At 44.3% G+C, this 26567-nt stretch overlaps 1 protein-coding gene across 5 annotated transcripts in view; it reads left to right on the top strand.

The window, feature by feature from the left end:
- Positions 1-26567, top strand: part of casz1 (castor zinc finger 1) — a 204386-nt gene that overhangs the window by 161466 nt on the left and 16353 nt on the right. For 3 of the 5 annotated variants that reach the window (XM_084069636.1, XM_084069638.1, XM_084069635.1), the window contains 9 exons: positions 3465-4025; positions 9674-10586; positions 12280-12345; positions 14107-14223; positions 15735-15825; positions 18581-18745; positions 20831-21003; positions 21459-22336; positions 26251-26374. In XM_084069636.1, coding sequence (XP_083925762.1) covers positions 3509-4025; positions 9674-10586; positions 12280-12345; positions 14107-14223; positions 15735-15825; positions 18581-18745; positions 20831-21003; positions 21459-22336; positions 26251-26374 — 3044 coding nt within the window. In that variant the 5' untranslated portion in view covers positions 3465-3508. The remainder of the gene's footprint in view (positions 1-3464; positions 4026-9673; positions 10587-12279; positions 12346-14106; positions 14224-15734; positions 15826-18580; positions 18746-20830; positions 21004-21458; positions 22337-26250; positions 26375-26567) is intronic. The other 2 variants (XM_084069637.1, XM_084069639.1) reach the window with 1 other exon arrangement.

The following is a 26567-nucleotide window of genomic DNA, read 5'->3' as shown; positions in this document are numbered from 1 at the left end:
CCCAGTTCTGAGAAGAACCAGGGGCCTGGAATTAACTCCGATGCACATCTTTTGACCATAGATGAAAAAGAAACCATCTCTAGTACAAATATATTCAAAATAGTTTCTTGACTTTTTTTTTTTTCCTTCAGGTTTTTGGCCTTATACAGTCAGTGTATTTGCGTTCCTTCGTGGCTCTGCACTGTTTCCAGTAAAACTAGTGTCACTGTTAACATAAGCATTTGGAAAAATTAGTTTCAGGTTGTTGTGTTCATATTCAAGCCTGCCTATTCTTTCCAACTCCCAGTGCTTACTGAGGTGTCTCCGCCTTGACAATTAGCACACCATGCTAAAGCAGACTGTAAATAATGTCCGATGCGTGTGACAGAGTTGTTTTTCTCTCTGATATTCATTAATAAGGGAGATTGCTTACTGGACTCTCGGGGAGGTGGGGGAGTAGGTCCCAGAGGGGAAAGTTGTTCTTTCATGTAGGTCCCTACAGATTTTATCTCATTGTACGCTATCATGCACACAAACGACTTGAGGTAAACAGCCCAGTGTTTCCATAGCAATCGCTATTGCAAGCAATAGCAAAAAGCTCCTGTTGACAGAAATCCACAACAGAAACTTCTTCCCCTAACCACTTTAACATGGCAGCCCAATTTTGGGTAAAAAAAATATATATCTTTTTTTGAAAATTAAACCTTGCTTGTGGATCGGCTATTTTCAGAATAATCTATACATGTTTTGTGATTAAGTGGTAAAGTCATTAAATAGTAGCTCAGACGGCTTCCATACACCTTCATGTACACTCACTGCTGGTTGTTCATCTACAGGCTATTTTCTATAGTGTTATACATCAGAAAAAAATGTATTCAACGCAAAAGATGTCTGACATTTTTGTTAGGCACCTGGAAAGATACTTAGGCAGTGGCTGGCGACCTGCACTCACGCTCCTTATTGTTAACACAGAAATGTACATAAATAGTCACTAATGGAAAGAAACAACTGTGTAGGGGTCATTTCCTACAAGGAGCTAGAGATTGCAATGCAAAGGAAATCGGTAGTTAAAGCATGAAATACTGAGCACAGTAAACAGAAAAAATGACCTCCACTGCAACACCCAAATGACCTCAATCTTCCTTGGGAGTGTATTTCTGAAAAGAAAAAAAAGCTAAAATTTATGTCTTCCACTTCTTAATAGTTTTTCCAGCCGATTTTTTTTCTTTTTTCTTTTTCTTTTTTTTCTTTGCTGCCCTCTAAAAGGTGACCTTTTCACCCCTGCCTCTAATTGTCTAACACCAAATTGTACAGTAATGTGCCGCTGATGTACCCCCCCCCCCCCCCCCCAGAACGACATAATTCTTCAAGTCATTGTTTCAGAGAGGAAGTCCGCAATGTAAATACAGTAACTGAGAAAGCATGTGTGTGGGGAGCACAGGGCACATTGTTTAGCGGCAAGGGTGATCTGTAAACTCACTCAAATTGTATATCCTCTAATGATTCCACAGCTTTGCAAAAGAAAATGAAAACAGGATTTTATGTTGTGCTGACGTGATTTACATAATGCCAGCAATGGCTCACGCATGATTGTTCTTGGCTTTATGGGCTGAGAGAAAATGAAGAGGACTATACCCATTGTTATAGAGAGCGAATTGAGTCTTTAAGATAGAACTTTGTCACTCATATTATCACACGTTTTTTTCCCCACACACAAATAGTATGCCCAAAGCACAACGTGGTTTATTATCTTACCACAGTGTGGTTGAGTAAAGGGGAGGGAGCCGTAGATTCAATACAACTTTACAAGATAGGAATATAGTCCGTATGTGGCACAAAGGTTGGTATTACTGTATTTCACTGAGCCCCACTTGACAAAGGCATTCCTTCTGACAGTTGGGGGGAGGGAAAGAATATAAAGAACACAAGTTGACAAGTTTGTTTCCAATCCCCGGTGGTCCTGCTGCAGCAGCAAGTAAAGAAAAAAAGGTTATTGATATCATAAACAACCTGTTATAAGCTATTTACAATGTGATAAAGATCTGGACTAGATTTTGAGCCTGGAAAAACTGTTGGAAGGTGAACTTTGGTGGCTCTGGTAATCAAGTGAAAGGTAACAGAGAGCAGTTTCTGCCCTAAAAAGGCAGCCCTGGATATGGAATGCCAGAGGCAGCTGTTCTGGTCTCATCAGAGGACATGTTTTAAAGATAGCCCCGCATGGGTTGAAATAATGCCACCCATTCCTGCCCCAAAGCACACTCTATCATGGCCATTGTTCAGCGAGACTGCACTGGGGGGAAATTTAGACACCATCCAGTATAGTATATTGTTCAGTAAAAGACATGTAAAAAGATGGCAGATAAACCATTTCCCCTATTATCTACTCACGTTACTGCCAACCATATCAAAGATTTTTCTTTTTTATCTTTTCTTTTCTTTTTTCTTTTTTTTGGGAGGGGGGGGCGGGTAGAGTGAAGATAATAGAGAGTAGGGTAAAAGCGTCAATGTTTTGCGCTTGAATTAGTTCAAAACAGCAGCCCTTACGCCTGATTTATACTTACGCTTGGTGTCTTGCAAAATAGCTAATCTGCAACACGTTGTGAGCTTGTAGATCTCCTATTTTTGGTGTGAGACACAATGCACAACCAAGTATCAATCAGGCTTTATAGAAAAAGTCTTTGTGATACGGCCCCCCCCCCACAAAACACACACACACACACACACACACACACACACACACACACACACACACACACACACACACACACGCACATACACATACACATACACATACACATACACAATATCCAGCATGTGAGAACCTACAGTATCTCCTGAAATGCCCGAAAGTGCCCAGCATTTCCACTCAACATCCTGACAGCTGTAAAGCTGTACACCCCCTAAAACCCCCCACTCAGTGGCAGGACCACAGCCTCTTGAGGTGAGAGAGAAGATAACATTTCAGGGGTGTCTCTGTGGCGCTGTCATGTGAAGGATTATGTTAGCTGTGTATTCGCTGCTTGTTGTACCAGAGGGGGGCCTGATACCAATCTGCCTGTGGTTTTAGCTGCCTGGGATATTTTCTCTTTTTCTCTGTCAGTGCTTTAAACTCTGAACTGACGATGGAAGGTGTGACTTACAAAGATATGTACAGTATCTCTCTCTCTCTCTCTCTCTCTCCTCCCAGTCTTGTGCTGTTATTGTTAAGTGGCTGTGCTTTTGGTTGTTATTAATAGCAGCAGCAGTAACTGTTGTCCTATGTCACTTTGTTTGTCCAGGGTCAACCTTCAAATTAGCATAAGAGAATGACACTTGCACAACATTTGTTCAAATGTTGGTTTGCGATGAAGGCGTGCCCTGCCCTCATTTGAAAAACCTGTCCATTGAGGGAAAACTTGAGGTTTCTCGAAACTGTAACATAGATCACTTGTGACAGAACTTTGGCTAATATCTCCTTTTTTGTTTTTCTTGTCTTTTTCCATCAGCTGAAAGGAGTTTATGCACTGAAAAGACCTCAGGAAAATCCAAGATGGCCGCCAAAAGGAAAGGTGGCCTAAAACTCAACGCTATCTGTGCCAAGCTGAGCCGCCAGGTGGTGTTCGACACTAGCTCCCAGAATGCTGAGGGAGAACAGAGCGTGGCTGAGAACAGTGAGCGTGGTAGTTCCCACTACGACGACGAGACCAACTTCCCAGAGACCCTGACCCTGGGCCTTGAGGAGGACCAGAAGAGACGCGAGGCCATCGAGAAGTGGGTCAACGGCGAGTACGGCGATGAGCCACCGCCGGTGCCCGGCTGCGGTGACGACCAGGAGCACGAACATAAAGTCGGTCACGATGAAGATGGGCCCCCCGAGGGTGTGTACATGGTACAGCCCAAAGGCTGCAGCGACGAAGAAGACAATGTGGACGAGCCCGAGCCCATGCTGGGCTCTCAGGATGGCAGTTACCACGACGATAAAGACTCCGAAGACGGGCCACCCAAAGAAGAAGTCTACATGCCGCCCAGCGAGCCCCCGACTCGCCAAGCACCTTTCTCCTCCCCAGGTACATTTTCTCTTACCATCTCCCCTGTGTACTTTGTAAGGCCTCGTTATGCACTGATTTAGTACTTATATTGGCTTAAACCAACACCTTTGCCCTTCAAAACATTCCGCTCCCTATTGTTGAGTGGGCAAAGCTTAGAAAGAAGATGGGTGGCATGGCTGCATCCACATCAGCTTAAATGGGGCTGTTATTGGAAAGAGAAGCTCTAGAGTTACAATATGAATAACCACTGACAGTATCACCCTTAAGACAGAATCAACTGGCACTCCAGAGAGGAAAACAGGAACTACTGTCAGAGTGTGTGGTTAACTGTATCAAGAAATTCATATTTGGAGTAGGCTTACACTGCAAGGCCGCTTATACATTCTCCCAGCAGCTGTAGGGCCAAGAGCGCTTGGCAGGGCTGGGCTAAGCTTCATATTACACCCGGGATTACATATTGAGTCTTTGATTTTTCCCTAAGCTCACTAAACTTAGCCACCGCTCAAAGCCACGCTATTACATGCGGTAGTAGTCTGTTGTGAAGGAGTTCAGGTTCAGTTCTGGCAAAGATTAGCTCACTATGCTCAAATCCAAGAGATCGGTTGTCAAATAAAGTCAGAAATAGAATCACAGTCCATTTATTGCAGTTCTGTTCTTACTATGAAATCAGAGTAAAGGCCAATGCTTTTATCTGTTGCACTGGCTTATAACATTTATTGTTCACAAACATAGGCATATTTTAATGAATTTATCCATATCTCATAGTTTGTTGTAAATGTCTCACCATAAGACTCCCATTTAATAATTACACAATGTTCCTTTGGTATCATTTGTGGATTAGCAAAGAGATAAAGGTGGCACACACCTAAAGTGGCAACGGTATGTGTTAACAGCACAAACAATCTTCTGAGAAATTACTATTTACAGGCTTGAACTTGTTGAACCTGGAAACCGGAAGCATGTCCACCGTATCTCAGAGACTGTCCTGTATATGGTAGAACAAAACACAGAGCAGTAAAACAGAGAGAGGGAAAAAACACAAGTTGATAATAGGAAGAGATAAGGTCTGTTTCACAGACATCTAGTGCAAAAAAAAACGAAAAACAAAACAACGTGCAGTTAGGCTCCAGTTGTTGTGGTAGAAAAACAGGTTTTGTTTTCTGCTTGCTCACCTCAGTTTTGCTGTTTTTCTTTCATCTGGGTGTCTGCCTCAGAGTCAAATATGTATGCTTAATTTTTTTTTCTTCTTTTCTCTACATTCCCTTTTCTGTTTACTCCAAGTGTGTAACAGTAGCTTTTACCGCTCAGACAGAATTGGGGGCAAGAGCTTCTCAGAAAAATCTAGTAAATTTCTTGTCAGAGCAAGGCGAATGAAAGAGGCTTTGTGGTTTTAATTAGTCATTTTGTGTGTTATTTCTTGGCCATAAAAATGTCTGTCTGTAAATATGTGTTAGTGTTGCAGAAGAGGCTTACACCTGCTCTTCTACAACTTAACATCTCTCAACAAAGCTAGCGTGTTTGAAGACTGTGGAGAGAGCATACTGCATCAGTCGCAACTCATGTCTTTGGATTCTTTTTTTTTCAGAGTTGCTCTTTGTTGATTGTAACTAGGGCATCTATATTGCCATGTTTCTGCACGGCTCACAATTAAAACATTTTTTTCCCTCCCTCGCTCCCTCTCTCCGCTGTCTTTCAAAGGCTGATGCGGAGTGCGCATAATTATGCATATAAACATAGTGGCTTAATTATCTCTCACAACATCAGTGACAATGTAATTAACAAACATTGCAAGATCAATGAGAGAAACTGCGACCTTCAAAACATTTAACTCCTCACATTGAGGCATCGTGCGGATTTCCTATCTGCACAAAACCCCAGAATACTCTTCCCAGATAATTTAAGATGTCGCATTATTGGAGCCCTTATAAGCAGGTCAATGCAAGAAAAGCTATTGAACAAGAACGATGAAATCAATGATACAAATGCCCATAGGGATCAAACGGGCCTGACCATGACTTCAAATTGCAATTCAGAGTTCACTGTAAAAGGGTATTGTTCATTTCGAGCCATTTTCAAAGCATTCTCTATTTACTGTCTGTTAATTAACTTAACAAACAGTGAGGAAGTTTGGCGCTCCGTGCTGTTTTGTCTGCGTGTCATTTCAAATTAGTTCGAACCAATGAACAAAGTGTCCTGCTCAGCCAAACCAGCCATCTGTTATGATACCTCTGTCCATCAACACAACAAAAGCTCTTTTTAAAACCCTCACATTTTATGATTTTAGTGAACTTCTCTAATTCATTCATTGAAGACTGAAGTTCAGTCATTCATACAGTAAAAGGAAGTGTTTTTCAAAAAAGTTTTTTTTTTTCAGAAACCTGCCAATGCCTATAAACAAACACATCCCATTTTTCAACGTCTTTTTCTGACTGATCACATGACCCAATGTGAATGCACTGCTTTACGGCCCTTTACGGTGCATTCAGACTGGGCATTAGTCCATATATAGCCACCAGCAAAGCACCTTTATCATCAGCGACACCTCAGTGCTGGGAGCACAGAAGCCATGCCACACTGATGGCCATGTTTGGTCAGTCGAAAGGAGATATAATGCCCGTTTGTTATCACATCTGAGAGGGAAAATGTGGCCTAATTGCCTCAAACATAGACAAGGCCTCGTTCTGTGTTGCGTGTTGGAATCTGCCGGCATGAAGTGGCAAGATTAGGGCCCACTTCTTTTTTAAATTTTCCAGTGACACCAGACTGAGTGATCTGAGAGTGAGTGAATGAAGAGGGGAAAGTCATATGTATGTGAGAGAGAGACAGAGCGAGAGAGAAGTTAGAAATTGTCGCTGTCGGGTAGAAACCTAGTATAGTAAACCTAGTCCAAAACTGATACTTTTCAGAAAATGTAGTTATTATTCCGTCACAACAAGCTCTTGTTAATACATTTAATTTATTAAATATTTATAAATCCCACAGACAGACTTAACCTTTCAGCCTAGCATCCTTATTTTGGACATTATTTCAGAAATTCACAAGCACTCTCAGTGAGAAAATAGCAGATCTACCACCTCACAGTGTGTCACGATGCGACATGGTGTGAGCTTTTAGATTGGCTATTTTCAAAAAATGTTGAGAACACTGTCATACAATGAAGTATACAGTAGGCCATTCATTTACGAACAATGTAAAAAGATGAAATATGGAGATACAAGGTTTCTGGCCGACAGCAACGAAATAGAGAAACAGCAGTGGGGCCAATCTCACCTTAACCCATAAGCCACGGTTCCTCTCCCAGCGTTCACATGACATCATTAAGAGGGAGGCAGATAAGGCTGGAGGAGAAAACTCATTTACATGGTGTTTTAGAAAGGTTATCTCCTGTCGGGCCCAGCCATAATCCTTTCAGTTCAAGTCCAATCATTTGCCTGCCATTGATAGCATGTCACAGGGCCCCACTGCTGAATAATGTGACTTGGCAATTTTTTTTTATAGAACATTCACAATGGTAAATACACTACGAAAATTAAATAAGTTAAAATGCAAAATAATTGTGGTCTTGATTGTACCACAAAGATGAGCACAAATGTTATCATTATCACTATACCGCCTACTACTAAGCAACAAAAACTAATCAGAATAAACAGGGAGCCGTAACCTGGACAATAATCATGATATTGGTATCATACAGATGGTGTTCTTATCAACTTGATTTCTTATCAATTTCTGAGAGGATGAACTTAGTTGAGTTGTATACCTGAAGGCCTGAACATTTTCCCAGAATTCCTAGCTCACCCTATTGAAGTGTTGGTGTAGTTCTGCTCTATCTTGGAGTAATGTGAGTGCAAACATTAACACTACGTATATGCTGTGCCATGACCTGATATGCCCCAGCCATTGCCGTAGCAGTTAACACACCTAGTAATAAGGTCAGGAAAATAAAACTCAACCTGGGGGTGGGGAGTAGTAAACAAGTACTGGGTATTAACTGCACTGGTACTAACTATGTAAGTAGTGTGAGTAAACATCAAATGTGGTAAATTAAATTGCACCACAATAAACATTGAAATGAAGACTATCTCTGTCACTCTGCGGTCTCCTGCACATGTGAAAACATGGTGGATTTGAAGAAATGATCCGTGGCAAACATGCAGGTATTTCCTCTCAAATACCTGATCCATTTCTCTTAAATTTTTCATGCCCTTTCGATCTGCCGGATCCTCTTTCATACTGATGTGCCATGAGAAGGCGCAACCCCAACGTGGTGGATGGAAATTTAGGGATTATTTTACATCCCGTGCAGGAGATGTGAAAAGCAGGGGCAGAGTGACCGATTTAGAAATAACACCGAAATCTGAGACAAGACCTGAAATATTTTTGTATTAATTACCAGGGCGGTGGTTGGTATTACCTCTGGCCAGCTTCTGTTTGTGGGTGGGTGGTTGTGTGTGTGGTTGTGTGTGTGGTTGCGTGTGTGTGTGTGTGTGTGTGTGTGTGTGTGTGTGTGTGTGTGTGCGTGTGTGCGTGTGTGCGTGTGTGTGTGTGTGTGTGCGTGTGTGTGGCGTGCGCACACTGAAAATGTAAAAAGCAATCAAGCAAATGAAAAAATAAAATAATAAAATAAAATAAAAACCTTGGTCCAGAGAGAGTGCCAAGGGTGATCCAATTAAGGCCAAAAGTCTTTCATGACGCCAATGCAGAGTTATCATCTGGTCGGTGTGTACCATGTCTGGGTTCTGGGTTCTTGCCAGACTTGCAAACTGGCACAAGTCTAGATTTTTGAAATAGATTTGGGATCGGCAAAAACAAGCTGCCTCACAGGTTTTATCTCTTGCGCTCCTCTCTTCTCCGTCTCTCTCTCTCTCTCTCTCTCTCTCTCTCTCTCTCTCTCCACCCCCCTGTTTTCATTTTCGTCTATTTTTTTCTTTTTTTTTTATCATAACTGGTTATGCTCCTCTCCTATGCTTTCAGGCGAGATAATTTTTTTCACTCTCTGACCCCTTGTGCTAACCTGGATGAAAGTTAATGGGCCAGAATTAATCTCCACATAATGCAATTAAACTATACATTTACTGCTTTTTTACCCATGTCCTTGGGGAGGTTGTCTAATTTAATGGACTCTTAAAATAAAAAAAGTGATGTTTCAATTCACAAATATGTAAAAGCACAAATATATAAAAGCCTCACTGAAATGTTCTGTGTGTGCGTTTTAAAGGTCATATGATTATTAGGTCATGCATCATAACAAATCCTTTTAAATGTGAAGTTTGTGACTTGCACAGTATCTGTCATCATTTCCTTGAAATAAACAAGTGACAAACAAAAAGCAGATAGCGGTGATGACGTCATTGTCGTAGTCATTCACTGTTATTTGACCAGACGGGGAATTCCAGTAATGCTTGGTTCGCTCCCAAAAAGTGAAGTATAATGTTTATAGTAAGAGCATAAAATGACCAAAAACATATAGGTTGAGTGTTTATGCTTCCACCTTTCTCAATTCAAATGGAGAATACCTTTTAACCAATGCTTCCTTTTTTCTATTTTATGTTCCATTTGCTATGACCAGGGAGGATTAACATAAAACCTTTTTCAATGTGACTACAAGAACAAATGGTGTATCTGATATGGGATCTCTCTTCTGTTTTCCTCTCTTGTTTGTACAGGAGAGGCATCAGCCCTGCGAGACTATGCAGCCAACACCATGAATGAGTTCCTGGGTATGTTTGGGTATGATGACCAGCAGGTAAGGGATGAGCTGGCCAAGAAGATCAGCTTTGAGAAGCTCAAAGCCGCTACCTCAGACCTCTCCTCCATGAGCAGCGAGGAGGCCTCGCGGCGTGCGCGCTTCTCCAAGTACGAGGAGTACATACGCAAACTCAAGGCCGGTGAGACCCTGCCGTGGCCCATGCATGCTTCCCCACCGAAACCAGATGACCTCAATCCCAAACTGGCCATAGACAAGAGTGCTGCTATGATCCAGGCCACCGGGAGCCTCCCTGGGGCTGAGGCTCAGATCTACCCCTCCACCCTGGAGCCCAAACAGCCTGGAGGAGCCCAGCTAAGTGCCCCGCAGCCCCCCAACCCTTCTCACATTCAGAACATGGCCACCCGCGCCTCCAAATATGACTTTTTCATCCAGAAGCTGAAGATGGGCGAGAGTCTGCGGCAGCAGAACGGCAACACCTACAAACGTCCCTCCAAGTATGACCTGGAGAACGTCAAGTTCCTGCACCTCTTCAAGCCCGGTGAGGGCAGCCCCGACATGGGCGGCGCCATTGCCTTCAAAACTGGCAAAGTCGGCCGTCCTTCCAAATATGACATCAGGAACATCCAGAAGCTGATGCCAGGGAAGCCTGAGGCGTCGGCGATGCCCGGCGTCCTCTCCGCAACGCCAGGAACACCGAGCCCGCTGCCTGGTGTCCCTACTGTGGCCACACCTGGGCCTGGCATTGCCCCGGGACTCACCATGGACCAGACAGGACACTTTGGCTTCAACGCCGCCGATTACTTAAAGTCGGCAGTGTCAAGCTTCTCCAAGACTGACTCCATCACCACAGGCACCGTGTCCTCTGTCAAGTAAGTGTGTCTGAACGTGCTGCATATACAATCTGTGTGTGTACAGTTTACATGGAGGTGTGTATACATATGACATATGGAATATAGTATATGGCATACTGGGGAGCCAGATGAAAGAGTGCAATATATTTCTTCTTTAAGGTTGTGTAATCAGTGCTTTCATTGACAGTTATTAAAAGTATGTGCTTATTTAGAGAAATGTTGTGAATTATTGCACCAGTGTGTGATGTATTGGGTCTGCACCAAGTGCTTAGAACAACTCATACCTCCAATCAATAAATTATTAAATCACATAAACCGTCGTTAAAACCTCCAGTTTACAGCTAGACAGTGCATATACCAAGCTCAGATGTCTGTGTACTCCTCATTGATTGTCTCTCAGCGGAACACCTTGCAGCTAATGTGTGCCTCACATACACTTAACTGCCACCATGAGTCAGTTAGCCCAACGCAAAGGTAATTGCTACCTCTACAGCAGCCAACGCGAATGTAGTGTGAAATAGCGCGTGGCGCCCAATAGATCCGCAACATGATGAGTAGCGAAGGCACATGAAGTGTTTACTTGCCGTGGCCCTCCGCCGAGACTGATTTAGCACAGTCATCGCAAAGTGACTGACTTCCCTCCGTTCGGCTGGGGTGTAACAACTCTCCCTTTAATTACTTTGGAGCCGTGTCTAACCTCCCGGCGAGTCACACGGGCTGACTCAATGCCGCCTGCCGAGTGCACTTTAAAGCAAGCAAACAAGGAGTTTGGGGAGCTAGCCCGAGCATCTTGGCACACTACCACCAGGAAAACAGCTCCTGGAGCCTGTTTGATTGGTTTTTGACCTTGTCTCTCGTTAGTCAAGGCCTATCAAAGTCTCTCAGTTCAGAGCCCTCAGGCAGCTCTCCCTCAGGCTTTGGCCTTTGACAGGCTGGGTCTCAGCGTCGCCGCGTGCGCCAGGCTAACTAGCCTAGCTCTGGTGCTCATCGCTGGGGAGGACATGGGAGGGATTGCTACTGTAGAGTGTATGCCAGCGCAGCCTTCCCCTCTGGGCCAGATTAACCCCAGGTCACCCCCCTGTGTGGAGCCGCTCATGAGGAGCTAAATGCCAGCGTTGCTTCTGTCACTCTAAAGGTAGGACCACTGTCAGTGCCATGCAGAGAATGGCATCCGCAGGTGACACAAGATAAACTGCTCTTCAGCATGTTACCGTGGATAGAACTACTTATCTACAAGCTCTGTGAGCCTGTAGATCTGCTATTTTTGCCAAATGTTCTGCTGTTACGCAGAATGTTCCTCTATTCTTGCTGAACGTTTGCCTATTATAACATTCCCAGAATAGGAACGGTAAGGTTTGTGTGGTTAAGAGCAAAGGGTCCTCAGAGATGACCAGAAAATACCTTTTCAGAGCTTTTCTCCCCACATCCCCATTATCCAGTTTTGCATATAAGCACTCACCAAAATACCCCTTAAAAGATTAATGCTCCCTTCGTTGGTCGGGAGACCATGCATCAAAGTGCGCTCCATCGCCATCCTCTGATTCATACGGCATGTGAAAACGCTGTTACGCTGCAAAGAAAATGTATATTGATAGCCCAAAGTTTGGAAGCGCCTTGTAAGTAAATACTGTGTCAGTGTGTTTTTATTAACAACAGGCAGCCCAGCCTCACCATTAATCCTGTCCTCTTTTGTGTTTTTCTGTCGTGTTAGGAACGGCCTGCCACCAGAGAAGCCCGCTGGCGATGACATCAACCTCTACCAGAAATATATCGCCAGGTATGCAAATCTCTCCCTGCGCTGGAAAAATACATCCAACATGGAGACAAACCGGTTTATTAAATTAATGGTGTTTTATTCACGTGATGTAACCAGATAGCAGAATGGTATGAGGATGTTTTGTGTGCTATGAGTGAATTAAAGAAGAGGGGTTGAGTTTAGAGAGGATGTATGTAAAAGAATAAGAGAGGCGAGCAGAGTAATGGTTTGATATGGTGGCGTAGGGTTGAAATAAAAACTCAGGACAGTTGTCAGTGATTGAGACAGAGGGGATATGAGCTCAGAGTCCATGTTCTTCTTGTGTTTCTCAATCAAGGTGAGCAGGCTGATTGATTTGAGAGGCAGCCACTCACACCAACTAGGATAAAACAACAGGGGAGGGTGGGAGCTGAATGGGGGGGGGGTCTTGCATTTCAATGGACAGTGACACACAACAATCAACGATACCCCCCCCTCCTACACACACACATACACACACCCTATATTCCAGCTTCATTTGATCTGCCACTAGAAAGGTGATTATCACTTGTTTGTTTATTCGGTTTAAAAAGAAAGAAAAACCGACATTTGAAAAAAGCCAAAGTGGCTTTGGCGTTAATGATTATTTCTCGCAAGCCGTAACATGAAGGGCACAAATCAAAGCCCTGGCACTGACAGACACAGGCACACACCACATATCCTCCTCTGCACGTGCATGCATGCGTGCGCGTGCGCACACACACACACACACACACACACACACACACACACACACACACACACAAAAACCTCTTCCTTGGACTGATTACATTTTGCAAGAAGATTTAATTAAGGAATTTTTAATGAGGCTTCTGCTGGCACTGCCAAGAACTGTTTTGATATTTGCGCTGCATAATGCATAAAATTTGTCTAAACATCTCGGCAGTTGATGCACGGGGAGGCTGCAGATAAGCCCAGATACAGTTTCAATTTCCGTGTTGGGGTAGGGAGGGTGAAAAAAAAATAGAGAACGGGAAGAAGAAGAGGAGGGAGGGGAGAAAAAAATAGAAAAGGATGGGCTCATAAAAAGGGCAAATATGGATGGGTACATTTGGTGGTGCGGCTTGGGGGGAAGGTGAGGGGTTTAGACGGGAGAAGGGAAGGGAGGAGATTCATCTATGGAGCTATGGCTAATGAGTGCATGCTTACGCTAAAAAACAGCTTTGTAGATCTGTTCGGCTCACCGCCACCACCGCCCTGTGAGAAGTCTTTATCTTCACATCGCACCACAATCTAACGTTTTAAAGAGCTTTCCTTGGTACTGTTTAGTCGCAGTTTTTCCTCTTTAAATGCTTTCATGCACCCACTATTGCCTCGGCACTTTGATCTGCGTGTCTCTATTGTAACGGGAGATGCGCTGCAATCTCCGTATCGTGGCGATATTAATATTTAATCTGCTGCTGAATAGCAGCGGCCCATTAGGCCCCCTGACGCGGCAAGTGGGAATTGTCCAGAGGCAAATTGATACAGCTGGGCAATGAGCAAAGGGGTGGGCCGCAGTCCCAGGGGGGCTCTGTGTGTGTATAGGTGTGTGTGTGTGTGTGTGTGTGTGTGTGTGTGTGTGTGTGTGTGTGTGTGTGTGTGTGTGTGTGTCTCCGTGTGTGTCTGCAACTCTGCATAGGCGCATAAAGAGAGGAATAGGGCTGAAGAGAGAGAATATTGATGCTGGGCGACATATGTTAGCTTGCTTGTATGGGTGCATAGACATGTAATGCTACTTATTTTTTGACATTTTCTCCGCAGGAATCGTGCAACCTTCCAAAAATCCCTTCTGCATCTACCAACTTGTTCTGAACCCCCCACTCCCCGGCTACACCCCCACCCACCACCCCACCCTAACACACAACCAACTTATAAAAGGTAGTGGATTTGCCATTCAATTAGCTTAATGAACTGGGCAAAGTGATCTGTAAATGTAGCACTGGGATAATCCTAACAGCCAAAAAAAAAAAAGAAATGGAAAAAATCTATTACTTAGCCCCTTTCCCCCTCTCCTCTGCTCTTCAAGCAGATGGAACTCTTGGCAGCAGCAGCGCAAATGTTTATTTGTGTGTTTTGAGTGGTAATTGGAGAGTTTTTAACAGTCATCATCGTCAGGCTTATAATCAGGCCCGTAAAACGCAGCCGCGCTGTACTCTCTTTTTTATTTAACTACTGTGGAGCCAAGCTGGAATCTGTCTTTTGGACTCCAGACTCATAGAGTGGTGGGGTTCAGTGGGTGAGTGTAGACAGAGCTACTCCAATATCTCCATAGGGCTAACCTTTTTTCTGTGATTAATGCACTGTGGTTAACCTGGGAGAACTGTGCATTGATTTGGCATGGTTTTAAAAGTGAAGGTAAATGAAGGAATCATATGCATGTGTGTGAATGTTTCTGTGTGTGTTTCTGTGTGTGTTTCTGTGTGTGTGTGTGTGTGTGTGTGTGTGTGTGTGTGTGTGTGTGTGTGTGTGTGTGTGTGTGTGTGTGTGTGTGTGTGTGTGTGTGTGTGTGTGTGTGTGTGTGTGTGTGTGAGAGAGAGAGAGACTGTGAGTGCATGCATGCGTGTCAGTTGTGGAATAGGGTTACAGTTTAAGTGTCTCTACCCGTTGCTTTGGAAGTAAATTGAGCTAATTTGGTTGAAATTGATGTGACGGACAGGTAAATTGTTGTGGCAGTGTGGAAAGTAGAAGTTGGCTTGAAGGAGAGCAGTGGTAATAGCAACAGATTATGCACAATAGTCCAAGGTCAGGAAGTGTTTCCTTTGTTAAATGTGGATGTGTATTAATGCCATTTGAGACTTACTGTGATTAAGGACTATGTTATGGTGTGAGATTTGTGGCTTTGAAGGTGAGATGATGAAAATGGATTTTGCACTGTATTTGCTCACTTTTGGTAACTGGAGGACCCTTGACTTCCAACATTATGTTTTATTATATGCTGTTGAAATTGATTAATTAATGAATGTATTAATTGTATTTATGAATTAATACAAAACTGTAACAGTATGCATACACATGATAACTCAATATGATATTAGCTTGTCGAGCACCATTACTACTTCTATTATTACTCTCACTTTTTCAGTGAGACTTATGCATATTTATGTTTGCCCTGTGACTGTTCCCAGTGCAAGAACTGTTGCAGTTTGATAGGAGCTGGAACAGTTCTGAGGGGCAAACAGGCTTTTGAAGAAAGCAAGTGTAGTGGAAATACCCTTGCTCTAGAGAATTAAATCCTGATTGCTCCAGTGGAGTTGCTCTGACATTACCAGGTTAAATAATGTTTAAAAAATAAGTAAATAAATCAATTAAAGTAACACCATTTAATGTTTTGTCAACCTCAGTCTTTAGCTGGCGCAACTGTGGAACGTCTCCTGTCACTCTGTTTTCAGGTTCTCTGGAAGTCAGCATTGCGGACACATGTCCTGTGCCTACCAGTACAGAGAGCACTACCACTGCATGGACCCTGAGTGCAACTATCAGGTGAGCAATGTACATTTATATCGTTCTGGAGTGGTCTGCATGTTTTATATTCTCTAGGCTCAGAGGCTGGCAGTTCAGATTCTTTAGGCCTTGTTACTTGTCAGAATGAAAAATGGGATTACGTATGATACGGTAAAGTTGCAGCCTCAAGGTTCATCGCCCTGCAAGTGGATGTCCTAAAACCACCTAGCAAGTACTTAAGAAGAGCTGTTCCGTAATATCAAGGTTAGGTTTAAGATGTCTTCATAAGTCAAGAGTCGCATTCATGGCTATCACAACTGTTAGAAGAGGACTCGTTAAGCCAAGTAACTCATGGCAAAGGGAAAATGGCTAGACCCTAGGATACATGAATGCTGTATAAATAATGTGTTATCTTTTCATCTCTGGTCACACCCAACAAAGGTTTGTTTAGATGAAAACCTTTATTTGATGTTGGGTTTGCTGAACAGGTTATGACTGTTGGCACTCATTCGGTTTCAGAGCAAAGGCTTGACCCACCCCCCCTCCCCTCCCCTTTGTGTAAGCTGATTCCGGGTACAGTCAGCCTCTGACAATCAGTCTTTTATTTCAGGGGTTAATGGTAAATATGCTTGAAAGATAGCTCAATTTTTTATGTGCTGTTTTTTTTCTGAAGACATCTGCCACTGCTAGGGGGCCTGGTTTTAATCCCCTTTCACGTTATTAATCTTGTCCTGGTCCCGAGAGTTGTCATGGATGGCACAGGAAGGAGAAAGAACACAAAGCATGTCATTATACAAGGCTCATGTTTGCTACAGCATATGGCGTAAAAGAGTTATACAAACACGGGTAGATTTGTCGAAGACGTCAAAAGTCCTTGCACAACCAGTCCAGAACTGTGCAGGCGTTGTGTTCTGTCTTATGTTTATTTTCCCTCGGTTCATCTCGATTTTGTGAATTAAGGTATCTCCAACCGTAATCTTTGTCTGCTTCTTATCAAGAGAGATTACCGCTCGATAAATTATGTTTATGTGTCGAGGAGCGTTGCAGATCTGGGGCTTCATTTTCCGCACTTCACAGCTTGATGAGACACAATCTGGGAGGAATGCAAAGGAAAAATCATTTCATGTCATTAGATGAGAGTGTTAGTTCAGGTTATCATGGCAATTTCCACGCTCAAGTCCACATTTCTCACTAGCTTTGTGTCACATGGAAAGCGCAGATATGCTCACGCAACCCCAAGCACTCTGGATGTCAATATAAAAAAAAAATAAGTCAAGCTGAGATGAGCGATTCTCCTTTCAAAGCGATAACTCATGAAATGTTACATGACACACACTCCTGGAATATTACCCCACTGGCAGCCTCGGGCCGATTGGCTGAGTGCGGACATTCTCCTTTCATGGGCCTGTGTGTGTGAGAGTGTTGTGTGCATCTTGCCACACTAGTGGGAATCCTAAAATAAATGTAGCAAGTGGCTCCCAACCTTCATCACCACTCAACTGAAAATGAGCTCTTTTTCCCAGTCAGCTCTCCATGGCCTATTTTGGATGCCACGATGGATCGAATGTACTCTGACCGCGGTTCAACTTATCCACCTTCCTACCTACTGCCTTATCATTGACCATCAGCATCCAGAAACCCAAACCTGGATCCAAGCTCAGTTTTGTTTTTTCAATGGGGGAAAAAACTACTCAAAACGTCATGGTCCTTCATTGATGATTAGTAAAACGCACAATGAAGTGTTTAGCCTAGTGAGAAATGAGATTTCTCTGGAAAAATAAATAAATAAACGCCATTGGGACATAGGCCAAGGGCAGAGGAATGAACAGCTGTGCGGGATTGTTACTTTTTAAGTTGTGCGCTGGTGGAACACACGACACAAGGCAATTACCCTACTTTGTACAGCAATTAGCCGTGTTTTAGAAAGGGTTCTTTCTGATATTTTTTCACTTAACTGAAGATAAATATGGATTGTAGACGGCACTGTCTCATTGATTCGCACTTCTCCAGTTACAGTCTCAGTAACATCAGCTTAAGGCCAATTACAGACGATTTGGTTGCTGTCGGTCTCCGCAGAGTGACTTTTCTGTTTTCCCCTTCCTGACTCCTGGGTGCAGGAGGGATTTTTTAATTTTAGAAAGATATTCTTTCATCATTACAGCAGAAGCTGGCACCGAAAGCAAGCGTTAATGCTTTAATTAAAAATGGAATCATATCTCAGCGAGGGAATTAAAAGGGAAAAGGTTTTTTTTTGGTTGGCTTGTTTGTTTATTTGTTTGTTTCCGTTGTGTTCCCTTTTCTCCATGCGCACGTCTGAAAAACCATCTGCACGGAACGCTATTTTTTCCAAAGCCAGAAACATCAGAACTGTGATCTTGCATGTCAAGTAATCCATCTTAATTAAAACAAAATATTAAGTATGGAGGAGGGAATGTCAAATAATAAAAGGACAGGTATTAAGGGAAGGTAGCGTATGTACTAGCTCATGTAGAGACCCTAGAGGCTCCCCTAAAAAAGCACCAGTTCTCAGATAGATCTCGGACACTGCATTTGGATCGGTCACTGCTTATTTGAGAAATGCGGAATAAATCAGTCACAACCGAACCTGTCACCTTTAAAGACATCCTGGCCCTCTCTCCGTTGCAATGTGTACAGCCCGATACAACTGCCAACTGGCTCCCGCGCCTTGCAGCTGCTGCTTCTGCGGCGATAAAGTGACTTGTTGCTGATTCTGTGACTGGTTCAAATAAACAACAACCTGTTGCTGTACATTTTTGTCCCCCCTCCCTGACAGAGGTTTACCAGCAAGCAGGACGTAATCAGGCACTACAACATGCACAAGAAGAGGGACAACTCCCTCCAGCATGGCTTCATGCGCTTCAGCCCCCTGGATGACTGCAGCGTGTACTACCACGGTTGCCACCTCAATGGGAAGAGCACCCACTACCACTGCATGCAGGTAGATTACACAGCCTCATTCATCCCCTACCTCTCCTCATACATTCATACATACACGCAAACACACACACACATACACACTCATACACATAAGCCCATGAAGCCCCATGTACACACACACACCACATGCACATTTCACTTGTACATGTGCAAATGCACATACAGTACGTAGACATAAACATATGGCCACTTATCCACAAGTATTACATACCCATGACCCATTGTCACTTATGCAGATCCAAGGCTTCTTGTGAAATGGGATTTTGCAGGGTCATGCATAATTCATCAATGTGCATTCCAGAGCCACAACACAACACCGGATATACAACATAGACTGTGGTCAGTTCCCAGTGGATTTACTAATATGAAACCGAGTGTATTGTCAGTTCAAGCAATATGCCAGTATATGGCTCAGGTTGTATGTCCATAAAGAGACTAAAGCCTGGTTGTGTGCCCATAAAGAGCCTAAATACAAGTCAGTTGAGTTATTGTTTGCGCCAATGACACCATTTAGGGGCAATTCAAGATGGCACAGAGTAAAGCGGAAAAAAAAGTTGGAGCGTTGGAGAGCATCACATAGTTGATGCCAGGGACTGGGACAACCAGGACACTCAGGCATAACACATGAGCTCTTGGATGGTAGAGAGTCACACGGTTTTAAAATACATCTATAAAAGGGAATTGCAGCCCCTCCACTTTTTCCATTAATTCCAAAATGCGTTTTAAGAGCAGTTTCACCCGTTTGGCGAAAGGTGTTCTAATATAAATAAAAGGGGAAAATTAAAAGGCCGAACACACGTGAGGCCACTCGTGTGTCCCCCCACCACCTCTCCGCTCTCTCTCACTCCTTAATTGGCATGGATAAAATTCAGTTAGGTGTTTATATAAACTTCACATTTTTCATCTTTTAGTACCAAGCGGCCAGTTGAAGATTATTCCCCTCCTCCGGATTTGTTTAATTTTTTTTACATCTGCTTATTTTCAAGGTGTCATCATGCCGAGAGCTTTCTCACTGGCAGGGCAGCAGCCCAGCGCAGGATGACCAGAGATATATTCTTCTTTAAACCCCCCTAACTGCGTAATTGTTATTAAGACGTTTCAGCCCTTGTTTTAACAGTGCCTGAGAACCTGCAGATGTTGGCATCGGCACTCTTGATTTACGGGTGGGGGGAAAAAAACAGAGTGGCATTTTTTTCATTGTTTGACTCAATATGGAGAAGTTGCCCCGTTTGTGCGGGTGAAAAGTGCCAGGGATGATATACAATTGCTGCTTTTAATTCAAACATTTGCAGTTTTTTCTCCCTGTGTGCTGGCTCTGAGGTCTCCCAAGTACAGAACGTTTTAAACTAAAGAACATGACATGTCACATCCAACTCCCCTGCTCTCTTTGTCTGTCTCTCTCTCTCTCTCTCTCTCTCTCTCTCTCTCTCTCTCTCTCTCTCTCTCTCTCTCTCTCTCTCTCTCTCTCTCTCTCTCTTTCTTCTCTGTCTGTCTGTCTGTCTGTCTGTCTGTCTGTCTGTCTTGCTTTTACTGCCCCCCCCCCCCTTTTGTCCTCTTAAATGTGTTCTCTCAGTTACAGTAAAGGTTGCGGTGACTTCACTATAACTCAAATATTTTCTTTTTTTAAATTTGCAAATGTACATAGGTAGTTTCAGCCACATGCTACCTGCTGTGACCACTGCCTCTTTCAGTCATGTTCTTCCTTCTTCAGTATTTTTCCGTGTCACAGACTCACAGTCACAACATTGTTTCCAACTCGCAACTTTGACTCATATGACTTGAAACTCTGTGTTTATGAGGTATACAGCCCTGGTGCACTTATAACCACGAGATTAAGGGCGAACATGAGAAAGCGTCTTAACTGCCAGCCACTTCTAGGTCACTAGCATCATTTTAACCACACTGTACTCATTTCTCAACAGCTCATATACTGTACATCTACTAACCTAAACATGTTGCTTTTCTGTAAGACAGCTATTCTTAAAGCATTCTTAACATAATGAAGCATTGTGAAATTTATGCCCTGGGACGTATTTTTTTCTCCATCTTTCTCTTCTTTCTTTTTTTAAAAATCTCTGTTCTGCAGGTGGCCTGCAACAAAGTATACACCAGCACATCTGATGTTATGACCCATGAGAACTTCCACAAGAAGAACGCCCAGCTCATAAATGATGGCTTTCAGAGGTTCCGTGCCACCGAGGATTGTGGCACCGTGGAGTGTCAGTTCTACGGACAAAAGACAACCCACTTCCACTGCAGGTGAGGGGGCTGAATGTACCTTGATGCTTTTCAGCGCCTGTCAGTGACGCTTGGTTTATGTATTGCTGTCCCCCAGTTTGCCTCCAGCTCGATCTACTATCAAGGTTTTTCTCATGGCTAGAACACCAGTATGTAAATCTGAGCCGGTCTTTGCAGCTGTGTCTCATTATGGGATGGATGAATGTAGAAATTATTATTAGCACTTATTGAGGATAGCTTTGGTTAGGTCATCAAACTAAAGTGGTGGAATGTCAAATCCATCAGGCAATGGCTGAAAGGCATGACATTTCAGTGATTTACTGGTGTGTCACCTAAACCCCTTAGCTATCATTCCTCCATTGAGAAGTATTTGAATCATGTGTCACCGCTTCATGACTAGCCAAACTACTACTTACAGTACATGCTTCTTGTCCAACAATGTTTTTCCCTACTTTTTCTATGCATGCTTTCCTCAGGCGCCCTGGCTGTACTTTCACCTTCAAGAATAAGTGTGACATTGAGAAGCACAAGAGCTACCACATTAAGGACGATGCCTACGCCAAGGACGGCTTTAAGAAGTTCTACAAGTACGAGGAGTGCAAGTACGAGGGCTGCGTGTACAGCAAGGCCACCAACCACTTCCACTGCATCCGCTCCGGCTGCGGCTTCACCTTCACCTCCACCAGCCAGATGACCTCCCACAAGCGCAAGCACGAGCGCCGCCACATCCGCTCATCCGGTGTGATAGGCCTGTCCACCGCCTACATGACGCACAACAAGGATGACCCCGACGAGTCGAGCAACGATGACCTGATGGACTTTTCGACGATCAGCAGCAAGAACTCCAGCCTGAGCGCCTCTCCGACCACCCAGCAGTCTGCCACCGTGCCCCACCTGCTGGCCACGCACACCACCACAGTCTCCTCGCCCTCTCCGTCTGGCCACGGCCTGAAGTCCGCGACCTCGCTGCAAAATGCCAGCCAGCGCATGTCCAGCCTCCTGGCACAAGCCCTGCCCAGTAACATGCCCGTGGCCCTCGCTCTGTCCAACAGTGCCCTGGCAGCTTCCAACCCATTCTTCCCTCTCATGCCCAGGCTGCCCCTCCAGCTGCCTCACTCGGCCGCCAGTCTGATATCGGCGGTGTCTGCCGCCACCCACTCCATGCCCACTGACTCGCTGACCATGGGCTGCTCCGCGGGAGGAGTGGGGGCCGAGGGAGCCATGGCCTGTACGCCGACCACCTTCTCCGCCTCCTCAATCATGGAGAAGATCTCAGCTAGCAAGGGCCTCATATCGCCCATGATGGCCCGCCTGGCAGCTGCTGCCCTCAAGCCCTCCCACAACCCAGACACAGGTTAGTCAGTTCATTTGGGTTTAAGCTCCATCAATGTGCAGCCACATGGTGATTGGTTTGGCTTTTTCCTACACACATGAGAATCATAATCTGTATTCATTCAACCTTTATTTATTTTCTCGGAAATACATTGAGGGCAGAGCCCTCATTTTCAATGATGCCGAGATTACAAAAGGCATAATACAGCATTGTAATAATATTGAAAATAAGAACAGCAGCATAAAACAAGTTATATATTGTGAAAACAAGCAAAGAACAGAGTATGACAAAAATAATAGACATGTTAATTAAAAAAATAAATTTAGAACATCTCCTTGATTTAGTAAATTATACCTTTATTGATCATTTACTATATTACTCTATACAAAAGTCGATTCTAACGTAACTCATGCCAAACACATACATTTATCCATCACTGAATTATGTCAGCACTCAAAGAGAAAGGAAGCCAATTCCCTGTAAAATTCGCATCTTCCTTCATGTTCATGTACCTACTGCACTCCAGCCAGATCCAAGAGTGCATTCAGAGGTCACCGCTATCACTGTCCCACAGTGGAGAGAATGAGAGAGAGAGGGAGACAGACAGAGAGAGAGAGAGAGACCGGGGCTTGAAAACTGCCGCTTTCTGGCTTTGAGGGACATACTGGAGGCATGGTCCTCTGCTCTGGGCTTGTTATTGTGGTGATCGTTTGTTAGATATCCCACAATCCATTTGCAGATAAATGCGCTGACAGGGGAGAGTAGAGCCTGTAAAAGTCTCTTACGGTGCTCACAGTGCGGGGGGGGCTCCCGGGGCTCGTGTGTCGAACATGTTTCCTCATCACTGGTCTCTTATCTGTGCCTGTGCTCGTTCCGAGCAAATGGAGGTGGAATGAAATTAAGTTCAGAAATTGCTTGAACAAAAAATGTTGCTTTTTTTCTCCCCTCCTCCTTCCCCTCTATGCAAACTGATATAAAAACAGAAATCACTCAGGCAGAAATGAGTCAATGCAACCAGATCTGAGAAAGTGGCTGTTTTTTTTTTGTTTTTTTGGTTGCTTCTTCTGTGAAACAGGAACACACTCGCACACACCTATAAAGAATCATTTAGAATTTTTAGAAACCCTTTGTTTCTCACAAAACACATATTTAATTTAGCGTGAACACACTTCACATAAGGGAGGGGGCCTCACTGGAGTTAATTGCCATGTCTATTATGTTTGTCGTATCGCTCTGAGACAAAAAGCACCTGAAAATCTAAATTAAGTTATGGCATTAAATTGATAAAGTCCTACAGAGCGCTCTCTTCTGCTCGGTAAGCTTTGGGGCCCTCCTGTGCTGAGCCTGAGCAGGTGGGGTGCGGATTGTAAATTGGGATGAACAGGGGAGCGTCTCCGGAAGCTGGGGCGGTGGGAAGGATTACAGTGCCTGGTGGCATTCCCGGAGAAGGACAGGCCCTGGGAGAGAGTCGGGGCAGCTGCTCCGGGGAACAGGGCTGAGCCCAGGCTGTCAGGCAGAGCTCCACCTCTGGGCCTCCACCAGGTACCCTGAACGGGGGGAGATAGAGCCCCGCTGAGGGTGGGGGCTCCACAGATGGTACCACCACCTCTCTCCTCCTTGTCTGCCTCACCGGTAAGAGAGCGGGGAGCTGGGGCTCCCAGCTCCCACGGCTGCATACCTAGAGCCACGTGTCCTCCCCACTGCTGTTGAAATGGCATGTGAAGAGCTCCCCTGTTTCATTCACACACTGCCATTTGTGTCTCAGTGTCTAAAAGAGTGCAATACAGATAGAGGGCAGAGGAGTTTGAGGTTTTTGTTTCTCTGAAGTTTCTCATGTTTGCTTCAAACAACATGTGTGAACAGGACATTTGGGGCTAAATCGAAGAGGAAGTGGTTTTCAGCTCTCAGTTAAAATGATGTGAGAAAATTGTCAGTTTGTTTGTGGCTAATTTCAGATCAGGTTGTTTGTTTTATTGAGGAGGGTTGTGAAACTTTGCCTGTAATAGGTGAACTGTGTTCTTGTTTGTATCTTCCATCTCCGCTTTCAATGTCTTCTCTGTAGAATTTTATATGTTTACTGTATATATATATATATATATATATATATATATATATATATATATATATACACACACACACACACACACACACACACACACACACACACACACACACACACTCACTGTATATTATTTTTTTACCCAGAGATCCATGCATCTGAAGGTTTTACTAATTAGACGCATGGTACAGATGATCTTTCACAAGCTCTGTATCTTTTCCGGAGTAATTACACAGTGGTACAAACATTATTCCTGGATAATTTCCAGAAAGATGCCGCGTTGAGTTAAACTCATTTGTTCTCCCTCATTGGGAAACGGGTGAAAACGAAACATAGTACCGTACAACTGTAAAACTGATTTTATTCTACACTATAGTACCGTACACCTTAGCTTGCCAATTTTCTGTCTTATAGCCGGTTACACTAAGAATACCATTCCATGCCTTGACTTTGCCTGGTGGTTGTGTGTGGAATCATCATATAGTGAGTAGTTGCTCTTGAAATAATGGGCTCTCATTTGGTTTTGCAGTTGATGTAATTGCCAGTGACAAGGCAGGGTTTTGTCTGGCTAGTTAATTTTGGGTGGCCCTTTTATCGGGCCGGGCGGGGTGGGGGGTGGTAGGGGGCTGTCGGCGTATGACTTGGATGGAGACTTAGTAAGCATCCAATGACCTCAAACCAGACACAAGACTGTGTGACTATTCCTTTCCCTTGACCCCACCCTCCATTAGCCCCCCCCCCCCATCTTCACCATTATGAGACTAAACCGACAATGACACTGACACATCCCCATCTCCTAGCGTTCAGCTGACATGGCCCAAGACTGGCTTTTCCACTCCTATTCTGCCTGATATGTCTCTGGGTCATCTTATAGCATGGGGGGGGGGGGTTTTACATTTCCCCCTACGTAGGCTAGTCTTGTTCTCCTTTAGCAAGAAAAGAACAGGGGCCTCACCAGGCTGAGGGCCAAGGGCACACACTTGGTTGCCCATGACCTTGCCTGTCACAATCCCTCATCACCAGCCCCCCATTTCCTAAACAATATACCCCCAACACCACCACCACCACCACCACCAAACCAATCACGGCTGATGCACTCCAGTCTCCAATGGCTGAGAGGCTACAGCAGGTTCCTCTGTCCCTCCTCCCTGACTATTATTTTTTTCTATTTTAATAAAACTCCACTTACTGTCTTCCAAAAGCCGAGCTTTCTCTGTATAGCCCCAGGACAAATTAATATTTCAATCACTTGGGGATTGGGGATGGTGAGGGTGGGGGCAGGACTCACCTTCCTGTCAGCATTTTCTACCCCACCTCGTTTTCCCTGCCTCTTTATTTATTTAATTTCAGCACTCCTCTCTCCTCACTTGCGGCGTCCGCTGAATACCTATTCAGAGGAGAATGTGATCGAGAGGTCATGCTATTTGAACCAATCTGATTGGCTGTCAGCTCCAATCTGACCAACATAGCCCCCCCTGTTCCTCGTGGGCATGCTCAGTGGCACTGCCTGCCGTCCGTTGTCACGCCAACGAGGAGCCGGGGAAGGTGGGAAGGGGTGGGGGTGGGGGGGGGTTGACCAATCTTAGACTGCCACTTTCCTTCAGCATTAGCATCTCACTTAATGACCAGTTAAGAGGCAGCCCAGCAAATGAGTTGTGACAAGTGCTGCAGAAAAAGGAGTCTTTTTCCCTCATATATCCCGCCTCTCAATCACCATTTAAAAGGCTTCACGGCCTGACATAATTTGGCAATAATTATCACTCTGAGTATTCTTTTCGGGCCAGGACAGAAGTCAGATTGGATCTCATCACAGGCTAATAATGCTGACCAACAATAACTTTGTTTTGCTCTCGTCTCTCCCCGGTGCGGTCTTCAGGGAACGGGCAGCATATCTCGGCAAGCCGGTTCAATCTGGTTCAAGTGAAGCAGGAGCCAGTGGAGGCCCCCTCCCACGACTCCATGCAAGAGCACAGCCTGGACCTGAGCAAGAAAGACAACAGGTATGAGGACCTGGGGAGTTAAAATGCTCTGTTGGGATTTTGAAGACACCGAAAATCCCTTCATTTGCCCAGGACAGTAGCCATGGAAGTAATGTTCCTCATAGGTTTATCACCATAAAATGAATGACCTACTCACAATGGAATGATCAGTACAGTGTGACAATAGAGAACAATACTGCACATGCACATGTTC

This window comes from Gymnoscopelus microlampas, assembly GCF_963454915.1.
Source record: "Gymnoscopelus microlampas genome assembly, chromosome: 10".
In the NCBI taxonomy this organism is placed as follows: Eukaryota; Metazoa; Chordata; class Actinopteri; order Myctophiformes; family Myctophidae; genus Gymnoscopelus; species Gymnoscopelus microlampas.
This window is presented reverse-complemented; position numbering and strand designations above follow the sequence as displayed.